This window comes from Rhamphochromis longiceps, linkage group LG3 (assembly GCF_057381845.1).
Source record: "Rhamphochromis longiceps isolate RC_006_pf linkage group LG3, R_longiceps_female_GT1.1, whole genome shotgun sequence".
NCBI lineage: Eukaryota > Metazoa > Chordata > Actinopteri > Cichliformes > Cichlidae > Rhamphochromis > Rhamphochromis longiceps.
In genome coordinates this window covers 36,116,218-36,135,216 of record NC_140559.1, presented here as the reverse complement: position 1 = coordinate 36,135,216, position 18,999 = coordinate 36,116,218, and the positions used below count along the sequence as shown (strand labels likewise).

At 42.5% G+C, this 18,999-nt stretch overlaps 1 protein-coding gene and 1 long non-coding RNA gene across 2 annotated transcripts; both read left to right on the top strand.

Annotated features, from left to right (window-relative positions):
- Positions 1-6,271: 6,271 nt before the first annotated feature.
- LOC146674424 (uncharacterized) lies at positions 6,272-9,591 on the top strand. Its single transcript, XR_014909255.1, has 2 exons — positions 6,272-6,560; positions 7,383-9,591. It is a non-coding gene; the product is annotated as an uncharacterized LOC146674424 (long non-coding RNA).
- A 556-nt stretch (positions 9,592-10,147) lies between these two features.
- On the top strand, positions 10,148-15,653 carry LOC146674423 (uncharacterized). The gene is made up of 2 exons (XM_085402388.1): positions 10,148-10,183; positions 14,331-15,653. Exon 2 carries the CDS (start codon positions 14,337-14,339, stop codon positions 15,198-15,200), a length of 864 nt encoding a protein of 287 aa, XP_085258514.1. The 5' UTR covers positions 10,148-10,183; positions 14,331-14,336; the 3' UTR covers positions 15,201-15,653.
- Positions 15,654-18,999: the final 3,346 nt, after the last annotated feature.

Genomic DNA, 18,999 nt, shown 5'->3' with positions numbered 1-18,999 from the left:
GCTAAATGATCTTGTATGCAGTATGGTTGAAAATCGTGGCCTATTGAACACTGCTAATGGGGTGGCGCAGCCACTGGAGTCACCAGTTGTTAGTGCTAAGACAGTCGAGCGCACTACAGTGACACATGCTACCTTAGGCCAGTTACCACCAGTTACTAACACTCAACAGCATACCACCCCCTTACTTTCCATCCCCAGAGAGCCTACAACATCACAGCAGACTGACTTTGGTGCACAGGCTCGCACCACCAATCTGAGTCCAACCCAGCCTAGAATCATAAATGATGAGCGGGGTGGAGAGCCATAGCATTTTAGAAATGCAAGTAACACACATCCTAGTGGGGCACACAGTATAGGTGACCCAGTAACACATGCAGCAATACCTCACCCCTCATCACATGTAACCACTGAGAGAATGGTTTCCTTAAAGGACCTCTCTTACCTCCAACGGAGGGAATTTAAGGTACATGGTGGCCAGATTGGGGACCACAATGCTGACATAACTTATAGCAGCATGTGTAAACAGATAGATGAAGGCATTAGAGAGGGTTTCACAGAGACTGAGGTTATCCGGGGTGTACTGAGAATTGTAAAGCCGGGTGTCTTCAAGGATATGCTCATCAACAAAGATGAAATCACTGTGAATGAACTCAAGGGCTTTCTCAGATCACACCTGGGTGAAAAGGCCAGCACTGAATTGTTCCAAGAGCTTATGTGTGCAAGACAGAGTGAACAAGAAACCCCACAACAGTTCTTGTACCGCATGATTGGACTCAAACAGAAGATCCTGTTCCAATCAAAACAGGTCAGTACAGACATTCGTTATGAACCCAAAACTATTCAGGAAGTCTTTCTTCACAGTATCCACCAAGGCCTGGGCACAAAACATACTGACATCAGACAGCAACTAAGGCCACTCCTTTCAAACAGCAACGTCACTGATGAGGAGATTCTCAGACAGGTTATGAAGATGATTAGCGATGAAAATGAACACCAGCGTAGGTTAGGTCATTCCCCCCTGTCAAAAAACAACACATACACATAGTGTCCAGGTGGAAGGAGGGGATGTGAGTGCAAACAGTGGGGATAATGATGCAATCCAACAGCTTAGTGCACAAGTAGAGGCTTTGACTAACATGGTTGCGACTTTAATGGGCCAACAAGCGGCAGCTATTCATACAACCCAATCAAAGACTGCACCTTTCCAAACGCCAGGCCAGGACCAATTCCATGGCACCCAACCTCTTGTTAACCAGGCACTCACTCCTCCACCAAGTCAACCTTCAGCTGCAAGGAGAGGTAAAATACCCAGCTGCACCAAATGTATGCAGCAAGGCTCAGAAAACTGTAATCACTGCTTTGTGTGTGGGGATGCCGGGCATAGGGCAATTGGCTGTTTAAAACGAACCAACCAGCCGGGAAACGGGAGCCGGTCTCTGTTGAGGGACAGACAGAGACCATCCCAAATCCCCAGTCCCACTCAGTAATGCCCACTAGCAAACTGAGACGTCTGAAGGGAAAGGGAAAAAAACGCTGCAAAGAAGAAAGCCAGCCCTCCCCACTGAAAAGCCAAGCAGTTACTGACAGTACAGCCCGAACAGTGCCATTGATTGGTAAAAAGAGCCTACTAAATTGTTTTGTCAACGGCTATGCTGTGACAGTACTATTTGATACTGGCTCACAAGTGAGCATCATTGATAGATCCTGGAAGGAGACGTTCATTCCCCAATATGCAGTGAGGCCCTTACAAGAACTTCTTGATCCTGGGGAAAGCCTTGACCTGTGTGCAGCAAATGGACAGCCAATCCCATATGATGGGTGGGTGGAGCTAACAGTTAAACTCCCGGGGAACACCGATCCCAACCTTACAATGGAAGTACCCTTCCTAATCAGCCAGCTCCCCCTCCCCCAGCCACTACTGGGAGCCAATGTCCTCCAAGGGATGATTAATAGTCATAAGTGTGATGCAGATGCACACACTATGATCCTCAGCCTTCTCCGCAAAGCCCTAGGAGTGGAGGAAGAACAGGCAAGAGCCATGGTCAACTTTATCAATCTGCAGAAAGAGTCAAACCACAGTATAACCACCATTAGGGTAGGGAAGGAAAATGTTTATGTTCCACCTGGTAAAACGGTAAATGTGCGATGTAAAGTACCATCTACCTTTGACATTTCCAACCCTGTTGTCCTGTATGAGCCACTAGAGGATAGCGCCACGCTAGAGCAGCTGAGTGTGGGGGAAGGATTGTTGGAAATCAGTAACACCAAACAACCATTTGTTAGTGCCAATTTCCAACCACACAAACCAAGTAATCACTCTGCCAAAGAGGTCCCAACTTGGCTCCATCCAACATGTTGCCAAAGTTCTGGAGCCAGGCGAACAGGACGTTGGAGATGGGGGTCCAACACAAGCTTGTGTATTGAAGGCTGAAGTTAATGTGGCCTCTCCTGGCACTCCCCCTGCTGACCTGTGGCGACCACCGGTTGACCTCAGTCACCTTAGTTCAGAACAGCAGAGAATAGTCGAGAAAATGTTGAATGAGGAATCAGCTGCTTTTGCACGGGACGGCAGTGACATTGGATATATACCCTCTCTCCAAATGTCAGTTAGACTCAAAGATGACACCCCAGTCCAAAAGGCTTATGCGTCAGTCCCAAAGCCATTGTACAGGGAGGTTAAAGAATATATACAGGAGCTGCTTGTGAAGGGGTGGATTGTAAAATCACACTCGCCATATGCTGCCCCTATTGTTTGTGTGAGAAAGAAAGACGGATCATTGCGCCTGTGCATTGATTACCGGCTTCTCAACAAAAAGACTGTGCCAGATCGGCACCCCCTCCCCCGCATACAGGACCTGATTGACTCACTCGGAGGCTACAGGTGGTTTTCCATCCTAGATCAGGGCAAGGCTTACCACCAAGGCTTTATCGCGGAGGGGTCCAGGCACCTGACTGCATTCACCACCCCATGGGGCTTATATGAGTGGGTCAGGATCCCGTTTGGCCTTTCTAATGCACCAGCAGCCTTCCAAAGAAGCATGGAGGAAATGTTGGACACACTCAGGGATGAGTGTTGCATCCCTTATCTGGATGATGTGCTATGTTTCTCCAGGTCCTTTGAGGAACATGTTGAGGTCTTGCGGCGTGTACTTCAAGCTCTGCAACGCCATGGAGTTAAGCTCCGCCCTGAGAAATGTGAGCTACTTCGCAAAGAGGTCAGGTATGTAGGCCGCCTGGTGTCGGCAGATGGAGTGAGGATAGACCCAAAGGACCTAGAGGCAGTACAGGCGCTAAAGCAAAAAGCCCCTCAAACAGTCGGTGATGTCAGGCGGCTACTGGGTTTTCTGAGCTACTACCGGGCTTATGTGCAGGACTTCTCCCGCATAGCCAGGCCGCTTTATGAATTGCTCAAGACAAACCCCAGCCCACCTCTAACTAACCTTGTAAGAGAAAAGGGGAAGGGGCCGCAGTTATCTTCACGGACTCCAGTAGAGTGGGGCAGCCAACACCAACAGATTCTTGAGCGTCTCATAGACATTCTAACAAGCCCACCAGTGCTAGCCTACCCAGACTTTGATCACCCTTTCATACTGCACACAGACGCGTCCCAACAGGGCCTGGGGGCGGTCCTGTACCAGAAACAAGATGATAAGATGAGGGTGATAGGTTATGGGTCACGCACACTGACCCCAGCAGAACAGAATTACCACCTCCATAGTGGGAAACTGGAGTTTCTGGCCTTGAAATGGGCAGTATGTGAAAAATTTGTCGACTACCTGTACTATGCGCCCCATTTCACGGTCTTCACGGACAACAACCCCCTGACCTACATTATGAGCACAGCCAAGCTCAATGCTGTGGGTCATCGCTGGGTGGGGCAGCTTGCCGATTTCCATTTTGAAATCAGGTATCGGCCAGGCAAACAGAACATTGATGCAGACACGCTTTCGCGCTGTCCACTTGATATCAGTGTTTTTATGGATCAGTGCTCAGAAAGACTACCAGAAGAGGCAGTGTGTGCCACCTGGGAGGGAACTAGGACTGCAGAAAAAGGGGATGTAGCATGGGTGGCAGCCCTCAACATAACATCACAACACCAGACACATGCAGACACTGGAACATTTCCAGTCATCAGCTGCAAAGAGCTCTCAGATGAGCAGCGGAAAGATCCTGTTATCAGCAAAATGTTAGAGTTAAAGGAGAATAACAGAGATCTAACTGATGAGGTTCGTAGAACATTGGACAAGTCCACAAGGAAATTGTCACGAGAATGGAGTAGGCTGCAGGTGGAAAATGGCTTACTCTATAGGAAGACTCCCAGCCGAAAGCAGTTAGTCCTGCCTGCCATCTACAAACAAACTGTCCTCTCACACCTCCATGACAACATGGGACATGTTGGTGTGGAAAGAGTCCTTAGCCTAGTAAGAGATCGCTTTTATTGGCCCTTTATGAAGAGAGAGGTTGAGGAATATATCACCAGACGATGTCGTTGCATTAAGCAAAAAAAGCCAGCCTTACCTGACAGGGCACCTATGGGGAGCCTTACATCGAGCTCGCCCCTAGAGCTCGTATGCATTGACTTTCTGCACCTTGAGACCAGCCGGGGTGGGTACGAATACATACTGGTTGTAGTCGACCACTTCACCAGATTCGCACAAGCATACCCCACTAAAAACAAGGCTGGAAAGACAGCTGCAGAGCGAATCTTCGGTGACTTCATCCTACGGTTTGGCTATCCAGCTAAGCTTCACCATGATCAGGGCCGGGAGTTTGAGAATGAGTTGTTTAGGGCTCTCAGACAACTGGCCGGTGTAAACCATTCTAGGACTTCCCCATACCATCCACAGGGCAACCCTGCAGAGAGGTTCAATCGGACTCTGCTACAAATGCTCAGGACGTTGGGCGAGAAAGAGAGAGAGAGAACTGGAAAGATCACCTGTCTCACGTTGTGCACGCATACAACTGCACCAAACATGGGTCCACTGGGTTTTCTCCATATTACCTCCTTTATGGTCGCCATCCACGTCTCCCCGTCGATCTCCTCTTTGGGTTGGTAGCTGAGGACGAGGCCGACACTCCAAGTGGATATGCAAAACGATGGAAAGAGAAAATGATCGAAGCGTACAAGATAGCCAGCACGAACAGCCAACATTCGAGTGCCAAAGGCAAGCACTATTATGACAAACGGAACAGGGGTGTAACCCTACAACCAGGTGACAGGGTTCTTGTTCGCAACGTTGCAGAAAGGGGAGGTCCATGCAAACTGAAACCCTATTGGGAGAAAACTATCTACATTGTCAGAGAGCAGGTTGGTGACAACCCAGTTTATAAGGTCAGCCCTGAAAACAGAGGTCACCATACTCGCACCCTCCACAGAAATTTGTTGCTTCAAGTTAATGATCTACCAGCAGACATTACAGATGATCGCATGCCTGATAGACCGCCAAGGGCAAAAGGAAAGTCAAATCAGCCACGGGAAACGGTCGACCAAATAGAGGCTGGTGATGTAAGTGGATCTGAAACGGATGAGGAGGCACCTTGTTACTGGCTGCGGGTACCCAGAGAATCATTAAGGACCAATCGGGACATTCCTAATCAGGTCCCAGTGAGCGGGTCATTGGTTAGTCCTGAGACACCTGGTGACATGCAGGGTGGCGATGTTCCTATGGGATCAGAGTTTGACCGAGTGAGTGTAGGAGAGATGGAGCAGGAGAGAGAGAATGACATTTCGCCCCCTGTGGAGGAACCAGAGTTTGGCGAAGAGCAGCTGGCGCCCCAGACCAATGACTCCAGTGAAAACACTCAAGGGTCTCAACCTGGACCTCAGCCCGTACTAAGGAGATCTACAAGGCAGAGGAGACCTGGCCAGATACTGACCTATTCTTCCCTTGGCCAGCCAACGTATCAGCCACGTCTTGCTGTTAGTTCTGTGGGTGTAGAGCCAGTGTTCTATATGCACCAGTGTCCACAATCGTACTGGCATTCAGTCCAACCCATCCATATTATGCCTGGTGTACACTCCGCTGTCACTTACCCGATCTGCTGCTGAGTTTAAGACGGGCATAGGACCTTGGGTACATATAGTGTTGGGTATTCAGAAAATGTAGAAAATCATTGCACACCCATATGTATTTGTAATTTGTGAGTATATTGAGTGAAGAGTTAAAGTTTGATTCAGAGTTAATGGAAGTTTACACTGTTAATTGCAAGTGTCGGGAGCCACTTTTGGTTTGTAGGGGAGTGTGTGGCACACCCAAAATGCATGGCCACTTTTGTGTTAATCATTTAATTTAATTTGTTTATCAGTTATTTTCTGTGGCTATTAATATCCAAAATGACTTTGACAACATGACCAACCTAACCAGTGCATTATTTTGTCACATAAACTGTATAGAAGGTACAAAGAAATGGAGCAACACCCCAGGTGGAACTATTATTCCAAGACAGGTGCAACCCGGTTGCTTTAGGGGGATGGACTTCCGCCCACGAGTCAGATGCAATCTGAGAGGCAAACCGAGTGCACTGTCTTCATTGCTCCTGAACTTTACCTGTGTTTGCAGGTTTGTACCTGGTAAAGAAATACTACTACTGTTTGTACATAACAATGTTTTATCTCCATGTTAACTTGTGAAGAAGTAGAACAGTACCTGTAACACTTATGGGCACTGCCGCGCGGTCGACTCGCATCAGTGTGAGACAGCGGTGTCAGGCTGCGCAGGCCGCTAGCAGAAACGGCGCGGTAATGTTTTGTATTGTGGGTCGTTAGCGCCCAGAGCATTGTCTTGTAGGAAGGTCATTCATATCGATTTCTTTTCTTTTCATTATGAAGGTTGGTACTCCCGCACACTTTACTATTTTATATAAAGCTTATGATACAAAGATGTTTTATTGTTAAGTGTCATTGAGGTTTGAAAAGTATATAGCTGTTTAATATGTGAGTGTTAATGACATGTGAAGTAGAAAGTTGTCCATGTTATGCAAAAGTGAATTTCATCCTCAGTGTGCTGTAAATGTGTGTCTAATTCTGCTCAATTTCAGTATTCAGAATCTGTACAGTCGTATATTGCTGTAAATTCATTGTAGATTACAGTGGCTTCCAACTACTTAAGTAAGAGCAGGTGTGTACTTTTGTTTTGCTTAGACTGAGCGATCGCATGAAGTACATGTAAAATAGTGGAACGTGTAGAGTGTGAATTCATTTATTTTTCTACTTGTGACTTTGGGGAAATGGACAGATATGGACACTGGGACTGAAAAAGTCATGCACACGTGGATATTGTTAATGCTGTTCATGTTTGTTGAAACTTGAATAAGAGATGCAATCTGAGAGGCAAACCGAGTGCACTGTCTTCATTGCTCCTGAACTTTACCTGTGTTTGCAGGGATTTCTTCTTTGTTATTGTGGCACCATTCCTGGGGCCCGTAACATGTGGTTTAAAAAATGCTCACAGACAAACATGAACTTGTTCAGAAACATTGTGCAAAATTGTGACATTTCTGTATCTAACTAAAACTGGTTGTGTAACACTAACAGGTTTTGGCAGCTCATAGCTACACAGCAGTCCTATAAATGTTCTTTTCCCGGCTTATATTTTTCAGGTTTTCAGATTTTTTGTGTGTCAGACACCTCTGGCATTTGTATGATTTTTAAAATGGGCAGCCACACAAGATCGAAACGACCCTTTAAATTTATTTAAATCATCGTGTTGAGCAATGACCTCACTGACGCAGAGAAAAGTATTTCCTGGATTGGAGGGGAAAGAGTACAGAGGGCCTTCTCGGGCTCACAACACAGCGTTACTGCAGTAACAGCATGGGTAATAGAGTCACAGGACTGTGGATTAAATGGGTTCAGGATGGACAGTGGGAGTAGCTGGCAGCTAACATCCACCCACACGCCAGGAGTTGGGAGGGTGTCATCTATGATTCTTTTCTGAATAATGGGAATTGAGGCCATAAAGTGTATCTAAGAGAACAAAATAAACTCATTTCTAACCAGGGGACCTCAGCCTCAGCCACGTCATCCTCAAATCCACCCTCTGATCACATCATTACATATCTCCGGACACCCTCATCACCACCAAACTGAACAAACATTCCTCGGTTTTCATTTCAACGCCAAAGCCAAGCACACAAGAGAGCAGATTCAACAAAATTTTTAAAAAGGCCAAACAAGTCCCTCGGCTTCACCCGTTTAAACATTTCCCCCCATACTTTCAGTTTATTTGAACAGGACACACTAAAGCAGCTACAAGACCTGCAGTTCAAACATGGAATTTGGTGTCTAATGAAGTCAACAGAGAGATATCATCTCACGACACAGTTTTTATTTCATCTCCTCTCCATGCTGTCCTCCTTCCAAGACGAAAAGTCTTCCAGATTGCTTCCATCGGAGCTTGGAGGAGTAGTTTGTATGATTCTGAGGATTTGGTTAGAGCTGCAAAGAAAAGAGTGGAGTTTCAATGTTAAATTCAGGGTCATGGAAGTAGTATATCACGTAATATTATTCAAAAGTGATCAGACTGTGGGCTCAGTTCCAGTGGTTGGATGTACAAATTCAGGCACTTGGACCCTCTTTTTATGATTTGTCATGTTCTTTCTATGCAATGGAAAATATTGCAGTGCTTATTGCTCATTAAAAAATGGATGGTTTCCTCACGTCTCCAACTAATATTTATCATATACACAACACATTTATTAGACTACCCCCCAATGTAATGTTCATACATTAAAAATTAACAGCATTTATATGTTTCTCTAATAGGTAATTCACCAGTATGTGAAAGCTATTTAATCAAAGTGATATTTTTAAGGCTAAAGTGTCTGGATTTTTACTTGTTACAGATTAGCTTCACATAAAGGCTCTGAATTTTTCCATCACCAGTAAAATCATCTGTGTCTTTTATCTGCTGTTTGCCCAGACCAGGGGTGCCCAATCCCGGTCCTCGAGAGCTACCGTCCTGCAGCTTTTAGATGCATCCTTGTTCCCACACACCAGAATCAAATGAATGGCTTGTTATCAGGCCTTTGCCAAACATGATGGCATGCTGAAGAGGTAATCAAACCATTTGATTCAGCTGTGTTGGAGTAGGGATGCATCTAAAAGCTGCAGGATAGTAGCTCTTGAGGACTGGGATTGGGCAGCCCTGGCCCAGACTTTTCCTTATCTTCTTTTTTCAAGGTAGATGTAAGTCAGGCGGTCGAGAAGCTAGCTTATCAATCAGAAGGTTGGTGGATCAATTTCTGACTCCTTTAGTGCACATGCTAAAGCATCCTTGGGCAAGATGCTGAACCCTAAGTTGCCCTGATGCATCCACCGCAGTGTGTCCATGTTAGAAAGCACTCAGACATAGATTGTATAGTATTGTGTGATTGGGTGAATAACACTTGTAGTAAAAACTGCTTTGAGTGTTTTAGAACTAGTCCACTTACGTCTATAAGACCAAAAGTGCTGTTGTAACCACAGCCATTGCTCCCTTTGAGGCCATTGAAAAGAATGCAGGCACTTTTGTTTTGGCTACACGTTTCAGACCCATCTATAATTATTAATAAAGGTTTTTATTTATTTTTTTAAACAAAGGTTTAAGCAAAGTCATCAACATTTGTAAGCATTGTAAACAAAAGATTAAAAAAAAGGTATTGCAGCAATGTAATGTGTTTTCTGAACATGCAACTGTGTAAACCTTCTAGACAAAGCACAAAATAAATACAAGCCTGCAAATGAGCACAACATGGTGAGTTTTCCTTTCATACATAAAATTGTTTGACCGTTGCGGTGCACCAAACTGTAAATAAGAGTACTGTATTTTTAAAAGAGTAAATGGTGAGCATCTGGAATGCTTTACCTCCTTCATAACCTCTCCTCCTCTGCCCTTCATCTGATCCTCTTCTGTTTTAACTCATGAACAAAGGAAGACGATTAAGCTGACAGAACCGTTTTATATCAGACCCAAATAGGTTCATCTAATGCCCATGAATGTGTCATTTTTTGTTGTGTCAGTGAGTTATATTTATGCACAATGGCTGATCATCTCTCTCTCTCTCACTCTCTCTCTCACACACACACACACACACACACACAGGAAGTGAGTAAAACTTCTGAACTTCTTTGTCAAACCACTTCCTTGTACACTCATTTGCACTGGCTGCATTAAAGCGTCAACTGTCACTCTTCTCCCAGCTGGTAAGTTTCTCTAAATGTAGGCAGTTTAAGTTGCCTGATATTTACTGCATCTTGTTTATTTTTATTTTTATACAGTTCTGTAGTACGTAACTTTTGAGGCATGTAACTTTTACTTTTAATCGTATCCAAATGGCCTTCAAGATTCCTCCTGAGTCTTGCCATATACCTTTAAAAATCAGAAGCTGGCCATTTTGAGCTGCCGTACTTCATACATTGTACACTGTGAGTTGATTCTGGTTCTGTTTGGGCAGAAGTCTAGTTGCATGAGTAAATTTGTAAATCCTTATTTGTACGGATGTTCTTGAGCTTTCAAAGACTCAACCTAATTCAAGATAGGTTGAGACAAGATACAAAGCAAAAGAAAAAACTTTGGATTGTAACACTGAAACTGGAAGAGGAAGAAATAAAGGTTAAACAGAAGGTCATTGTAGGCATCGGCTCTTTTTTTTAACCAGTAATTTGCATCTCTGACCTGCCTTTGTGCTGTTAGCGTGGGCGCTAGAGAGAGTAGGCGAGGTGTGTTAGTGTAATCAAATTAGGGACTCACAGGATTGTGTAACACAGCAATCACAGGCCCAAATGTTCCTGTCTCCATGTGGAGGTCCAAGTCATATTGCCAAGAGAAAAACATTTTTTGTTTTAGCTGCAATTTACTCCACATCTGCACTTCATTCCCAGTCTCAACCTCATCTTTGGGCTCTGTCCATTTTGAACAGAGGATGGTGGTCAAATTAATGGGTAATGACAGGATAATGGTGTGACACACCATATTAAATGTGCAACATGTATGCCAGTAAAGTAAAAATCATTTTACATTGTGGCTACATGAGGAAAACAATGGGAAGGAGAAAATTATTGTTTTTAATTTATATTTACATTCAAGAGGTAAACGATCCTCTAAAAGCTGCAACTGAACCAGCCAGCCTAGAAGGCCAATAATGCCAATTCTGACATTCACAGCCAGATTCAGAGACCGTAAGCTAATAATAACACAATAACTGTGATGAAACTAAAGTTAAGGAAGTCATTCACGGTACTAATTTTAGTTCCACATTTCTGACTCATTATTACAATTCAACTAGAACCGAGGATTGGTTCAAAATTCTTATTTTTATTAGTTTAGAAAATACAGTTTTATGCCATTAATGCATTTCTGTACTAGCAAAGTAAAGCTGTGTTGAGAGGAGTAACTATATCGTTAGCCCCCTCTCTTTATTTTTGTCTTCCATCTTGCCTAATCTGTTTTGTAGTTCCTCATTCAGAAAGCAAACTAAAACAACAACAAAGTCTCTGCCAAAAAACACCAGAATTGGTACTTCGTGAGGAATGGTTGCAAGGTATTATTTTCAGTAGTTTAGATGAGAACATTTGATTGCAATTATGTTAGCAAGTGCTAACAAATTCAGTAACACACTGTGGGCTTTGCGAGAGAGAAGACATACTTAAAATACAGGTCTATAGATCTGTTGGTTACCATCTGAAAACAACCATTTGAAAAAAAGAAATAAGTATTCAACAGGTCTGTAAACACTTGCAAACTATTCCCAAAGCTGTAGTTAAACAGTAAAAAGTAAGACATGAACCAGAAACTTTTCATATTTTGAAATGTGATTGTTACACTGGTAAGGCACAAATGTTATTTTCAAGGTGAATGTTCATCATGTCTGGTTTCCATTGCGCTTTTTCAAGTTTCAGTACAGCTCACAGAGCTAGTTTCCAAGTCTGTCTTGTGTTTGCAGAAAAGTCATCTTACGTGTAAACTGCAGAAACTTTCGAGCTACCAAAGCAAACAAAAGCAGGTGTCAAGTGCAGCACCCTCTTTACAGTCGATGTCATCCAGAGACTCCCATTAACAATTTGCCAACTGAGATTACACATTTTCCCATAGCAACCATAGGTTGCCACAGACTTACGAACCAGTCTCCAGGCCTACAACTGAGACCTTAAATAAGCTCATCTCATCTGCTTTCTAATCCCAATAAACAACCAAATTAACACAGAGCAAGGACTGATAGAAGATATTATTTTCAGCGGCTATAACTGCTGTTTGAAGGTATTAATGTCTTTGTAATCTAGTTAGATCAAGCTATACCGAAAGCAGTTTAATCTGCTTTGTAATTTCTGAGTCAAAAGGAATACTTAGCAACTATCCATCCATCCATCCATCCATCCATTTGCTTCCGCTTATCCTTTTCAGGGTCGCGCGGGATGCTGGAGCCTATCCCAGCTGTCATAGGGCGAGAGGCGGGGTACACCCTGGACAGGTCGCCAGTCTGTCGCAGGGCAACTAGGAAGTATTAAAATAAGATGCATTTTAAATAAGTGTCTTTTTATCTTTCTATGCCAGCCTAAACATACCTTGAAACACAACCTAACTAGTACTCAGTGATAAGTAGTTAAAAGGTGTTATCCCCCCAGTATTTTAGATGAAATAATTTGATGGAAGTAATTAATTAGTCAGCCAAAGTTACACTAATACTAATAAAGCACAGGGAGCAATTCGCACATCTCACATCCCTTTGAAGCTCACAGGTTGTTGTTAGTGGTCATTTCAAGCTTCACTTCAGTTCAGTGTATTTACTGTCCAATCATAGGCCAGTCACCAGTGTCCTATGCTCCTGTTGGTAATTGCTTCAATCGCTCGTCTTGAAGTTAAAAAAGTGTATCTCCACCTACTTCACATTGTCAGCAGTTTTTTTCACCCATAAGTACTGAAATTCATTGACTTTCTCTGGTGTCTGGTCACAACGTTGCTGTGGTTGCTCCCTATATGGATGCAGCTTAACGCCTATTAAGTTAACCAGAATTTCACACCATGTGGTCATAGGCCTACTACACTAAGTGACACACTGTGGTGACACACATCTCACAATGTGTCACATTGTTTTTGTAGTTTCTGAGTCAAGAAGCATACTAATAGTAAGGTATGTTTAAAATAAGATGTAACTTTAACAATAAGGGCAAATCCCATTACACAAGCCTGTTTGTGCTCTCAAATGTCATGAGTAATGTTTATGTAAAAGGCCACATTTTGCCAAGAATTACATCAGAAGATCAATAGCTCATCTGCTCGCAGCCAGACAAATAAGAAAGAAAAACATTCCCCTATAACCCCCATAAAAAATAAAACATGCTGTTCTTAATTGTCATATTTTGAGAGATTTAAACAAATAACACATAAAGTTAATGATAAGCTTTAGAGATGGTGCCAGGCAGACTTTTATTACCACCACAGTGTTTGGATGTTGTTGGATGTTGTTGGTAATTATCTTCTCATTGAACTCTCAAAAAGAGGAAATAAAGAAAGGCTTAGTGTCTTTTACAATATTAAACTATTAATTTAACATAAGAGGAATTAGTAAAACAAAACAGGCTGCCTGAAATTTATTCAATCTGACTCTTTAGAACAGTGGCAGCTGTAGGACATTTTATGCTATTTAATGTCAATAATGCACACTCGGAGCCTCGAAATGAAGCTGGACTTGAAAAACAAAGACCTTCTAGAAAATTATTACGCCTGTCAAAAGCTATCATCATTTGCTCTCCGGGTAACAAACCTTTCTCCATTTCTGTACAAATTGTGCATCAGCTGTCGGGCGAGTTGGTGCTACTTGAGACCAACAGAGTGTTTCGTGCTAATCTAATAGCAAACCGAACTTCCTGGTTGTCACATCCTGGCTGGCTGACAGCTCATATGGTGACAGGCTGTGGTTGAGGCCTTAATCTTACTTTCCATCTCATTCTGCAAGGGGACTTCCTCTATTATTTCTGTCTCATTATTCTTTCTCTATGCTCTCCTTGCTAGACTTTCTTGTTTGATTTTTCTTGTACTTGTAGCATTCTTGTAATCTCATTTTATTTCTTGTCTAATCTGAAACAGCTGAGGGATAAGAAAAATGTTTCTTTGGGGGATGAAAGGAGAAAGCATACACCAAGGGAAATATTGACATCGTACTTAGCTTACACTGAGCACGCTGGCAAGTAATATTCAAATAAAAGTGCAAAAATAAACTAATTTTCCAAACAAGCAGTCCAAACCAGAGGTTATTTTTCTTTGCTTTCCATTACCTTCTGTAGCTGAAAAGAAGCTGCAGGAAAATCAATATCCCCTGCACTTTCACGGAGATTATTGTTTTTATCCACACAGGATCCAATGAAGACAGAAAGTGCAGATTCGAGGATGCCAGAGCCCCCTCCACAAGACCCTGGTATTCCCGAAGGCCTCAAAACAAGCCCCCTAAACACAGAGGCTCTCGGGGAGTTTGCCCAAAACATGTCAGAGCACATACTTCGATCAGTTTTTAGCCAAAAGGAAACAGTAGAACCTGAGGAGTCCATTTATAACCAAGAGCACGAAATGCTAGCTGAGGCGCTAGCATCTGCAGTGATTGAGATCGCTCTGAGTGAAGTGTGTAGAGGAAGAAACTTAAAGGACCACATGGAGGGTGCTGAAATAGAGATGGAGAACAACAAGGGTGAACACCAGTGTTTTGAGGATAAATCTAGAAGAGACCAAGAACACCAGACTTCTACCCAGCCTTGCCATCCACCTCTATCCCAGTCAGGGCTTCCCGCTGTGGGATCCCTCGACTACCCCGACGCCCCACCGACCACGCCTCTTCTCCCAGAGCTGGAGAGGAGCAGAAGCAGCTTCGCCCGTAAGCTAAAAGGAGGCCTGGCAAAGGTTTTCCTACCCTCGCCTCCTCCACCAACGCCAAAGGACAAGGAGGACAACGGAGACGCTTTGATCAGCGACCCTCATGTGGAACTGATGGAGCATCTCATGCAGTCGCTGTCTACAGATGATTTGGGGAGAGGCAATTTCGAAGTAGCACCTCTGCATGAACCAACTATAGAGACTTTTGCACAGGCTCTGTCATGTGATATTACTAAGTGGGTTCTGGCTGCCAAAAAAAGAGAACAGATGTCACATGACAGTGATCTCAACCTACTGGCCCAACAGCTGGCTGAAACCATTATCACGTCCTCCATTGATGAAGCTAAAGTGCTTATCTAGGATTTAAAGTGATTCATGGAGTCAGGTATGATGAATAGCCTATATATATGCACACACAAGCTCAGTCCATGGACTATATATACATAAAAGGTGGACATAGCCACCATAACACAATCAGTTTAATTGTCTTTTGTAGCTATCTTAGTGTTTTTAAGTCAGACACGAAAAGTGAACCACTTATTGGTTAACAGCTTATGAGTAACAAGTCATTAACCAATTAGCATTTCCTGGTTTATCCACCTTTCTGACTCAAATAATGATGACAGATTTACAAAGGAATTTCATACTCTGTACACTATGATGTAAAACTAGCAACTGAGCCTCAAAAAGTTACCAGGTATTCAGTGACATCAGAGAGTATGGAAGTACATCTATAATAGCAGATGGCTTTTTAGAAACCTGAGTAATCGCCCCCTGTTGGGCATCAGAAAGAATGCAGGTAAAAGCAAGATAGATAGAGACATTTCATTTAGGAATGTGGAATTTTATAGATATATACACTTGAAATTTGCCCAAGGACACAACGACCGAGACTGTCCAAGCCGGGGCTCGAACCGGCAACCTTCCGATTACAAGGCGAACTCCCAACTCTTGAGCCACGATTGCCCTATAGATAGATAGATAGACTATCTCTAGCATATACTTCTGTCCTACTCCACATACTCCTTCGCTACACGATGACATGACAAAACATTCTGTTCTGCAGCACAGGGAGAGAAGATGCCTGCCACTTTGAGTTCTCTAAGCCACTAAAACACTGTGGATTGTGGACTATCTTTAGAGTTGGTCTATATATACCCTTTCTGTGCAGCTTTTGACTACAATTCTCAGCAAGTCCATAGTCCTACCCATTACCAAGCCAGTACTTCTCTGTTGGTCACTCTGTAGACTTAGAAGCTAAATCTATCATTTATATATAGTCTGTGGGGTCTGTTACTGTTATTTCCTCTAAAGTAGGCAATACACATTATCTTACTCCAAGATTTGGGAATTTCATTTGTTACAGGAGTTAATATGATTCATTTGCATTTGATTGTAATATTATATTAATGCTATTTATTAATGATAACATATTATTATGAGTTCAACTGTGTATTCGTTTGTGTTTCTTGTTCAGAAATGAACTTGTCATTGAGGTTAAGTGGCATTTCTGCATCCTGAAAACTGCTGGATGATAAGTAACTGTTACATTTCATGATGAATTAAAGTACACTGGATCTGACTTTTATTTCTTTCTTACAAAACAATACTTGGCTCCAAAAGCAATAACCACATTTGTCCTTTGGATGGCAGCACAGTAAAGAAATTTCAGCATTTTTCAGCATGAGCTCAGCAGTGCTGACCTACTTGGGACATGACAACAACTGGAATTAATTTTGTTTTCCATTTAGGAAATCATTTACTTTTAAATGGTGGTCACCTGTCAGTAAAATTGTTTTGTTTTGTTTGATTTTGCTTCTATGGTCAGGTCCTGCCAAAAGGGAAAGCCCTGCTAAATATAATGCAGAGTACAACGACTTGCAGACTGCTATATCTGTAACAGAAGATGAAACTGGACAGCAGATGTTCTGTAGATGAACTTGTATCACACTGGATTATAATCAGACATAACATTGGCAAATTGTTTGGTTAGTTTTCTTTGTAATCACCCTCAAAATCTTTATGTATCCAGCATGACTCATTCAGCCCGTACACTGAGCAACGATACTGGCATTTTGGACAAATTTGTGTTCTGGCTCAAAGAAAGCTCGTTTTCATACTCACTTCGTCCTTGATGTCAGACCTTGGAAGAACAAAAAGAAAAAAGAAAAAAAAACAGGGCGCCACAGGTCTTAACCAAACACTGATGCGATCCTGGAATCGAATAAAAACTCTGTTTTCTTTTTAAATCAGTAACTACTTAAACACAGTTGGAGATTGACAAATTTACTGCAAGAAAATCTTTGCTGAACTTTTAAAGTGCTGTTTTGAATAAAGAGTCTCATTGTTCCTCTTAGTCACCGCTGTTTGAGTTCACACACTTTTTTGGTTCAAGAAACTAGGTAAGTGGGACACACAAACAGACTCAGACCCCCTTCCGCCCTCCCTTTTATTTTGCACAAACACAAAACACACACACAAAAGCCCCACCATACAATAAACAACCCAAACATGTGCAGATGATATGAAGCATATTTCTCTCTTTCCACTAAAAAAACCCCAATTAGGTCTGTATGTTAATACTTACAGACTTGTCTGGATGAGGTATAAACATATTAACAAAGAGTTCGAGCACAAATTACTAACATACAGCAGACATAAGACTTAGTGCTTTTATCATTTTCAGTCAACACTAGTAAGAAGGCAGTCAGTCGCTTCTGTGACGATGGAAATATTTGAAAACCAGTACGTCTTCATTCCTGGCAAGTCATAGTCTGCTCTTATTTTCAAATACAATGCCCTCTCTCAGACATGCACGAGGTGTCCTTTTTCCATCAGTGCCATGTTGTCTCAACAGTGAGAGAGGTCTCCCTCCCAACTTATACATTATTCTACAGATGTCATGATCCTTGTGTTTTGTTGGGTTCTTTTGTTGATTTTCTGGTAATAATGGAGTTTTAGTTATGGAGTTACTTAAGAGAATGGAACACATTGTCATTGTACATGTACAATGAACTTGTGAGTGCTCCACACCAACTATGCTAGAATAAAATATAAATAGTAGACAGCAGGAATAAATAGCAAGCAGAATAAATATATATGATGAAGAGGGATAGATACAAAACAAGAGAAATATATACAAAGAAAAAAAAGCCTTGGTCTGAGTGGAGTCTGTGTGTGAGTGATGAGGGTTACTCAGACTATGCCTCAGATGAGTGAGGTGGGTGGGCAGTTGTAGGGTGTGGGGGTTAGTGTTTGTTAATAGTCTTAATGGCGTACGGGAAGAAGCTGTTTGTGACTCTGGAGGTGTCCTTTCACTCTAGTATTCAGAGTCTACTTAGAAGAATTACTATGTTTTGACATTATTTATTGTTATATTTATTAATTTATCCTCTTCTTTTAAGTCATCATCTCTGTGTTGTTTCCTTGTTATGTTACTTGCTGTTTTATTTTGATAATCCTTTGTCTCACAGATCTTTATTTTAGTTATATTTCCCTTGTCTCATCACTTTATTTAATGAAGCCGCGTCTAGTTTCCCAGGTGTCTCCACTCTCAGCCTCAGTTTTGTCAGGTTGGGTGTTTTCACGCAAAGAAAAGTCAAAGTGAACTCCAAGCAAACTAAAATGCAGCTCTACAAACCACGTGAGAATGTTCAGCCTGCTAATTGGCCAGATGTGTCTGGGGCAGGAGCAACAAAAGTAAATAGAGGAAGAAGGTGCTGTGTTCTGGGCTATTGGAAAACACAGAGAACTTACCTTTATTTCATGGCTAGCTGCTAGCCTTTACAGATTATTACACATCTGTAATAGCGTCCAACAGTGAGAATACAAAGCATTCTAGGCTTGTAACATACAGTAATTAGTTTGGATTGGGGTCGGATCACATTCACACCACAAAAGTGATATTTTGGCAAGTGTGAAAGCACACTTTGGTATGCTTTGTGTGCTATATGTGTTTGTAAAGACTTTTGGAAACAGGAATTTATTTCCTGTTTTGGAATGTGACTTTCTTGGTCCCCTGTACTGAACTTTCTTAAAGTCCTTTTTTTTTGTGCCATTCTTCAAGTCTGTTTTGTGAGTCCTACATTTGGGGCCTTTTGTCCAGAAATCATAAGAGTAGAAAACATTTTTTCCTGTGAAGGGGTATTTTTTAACCAGC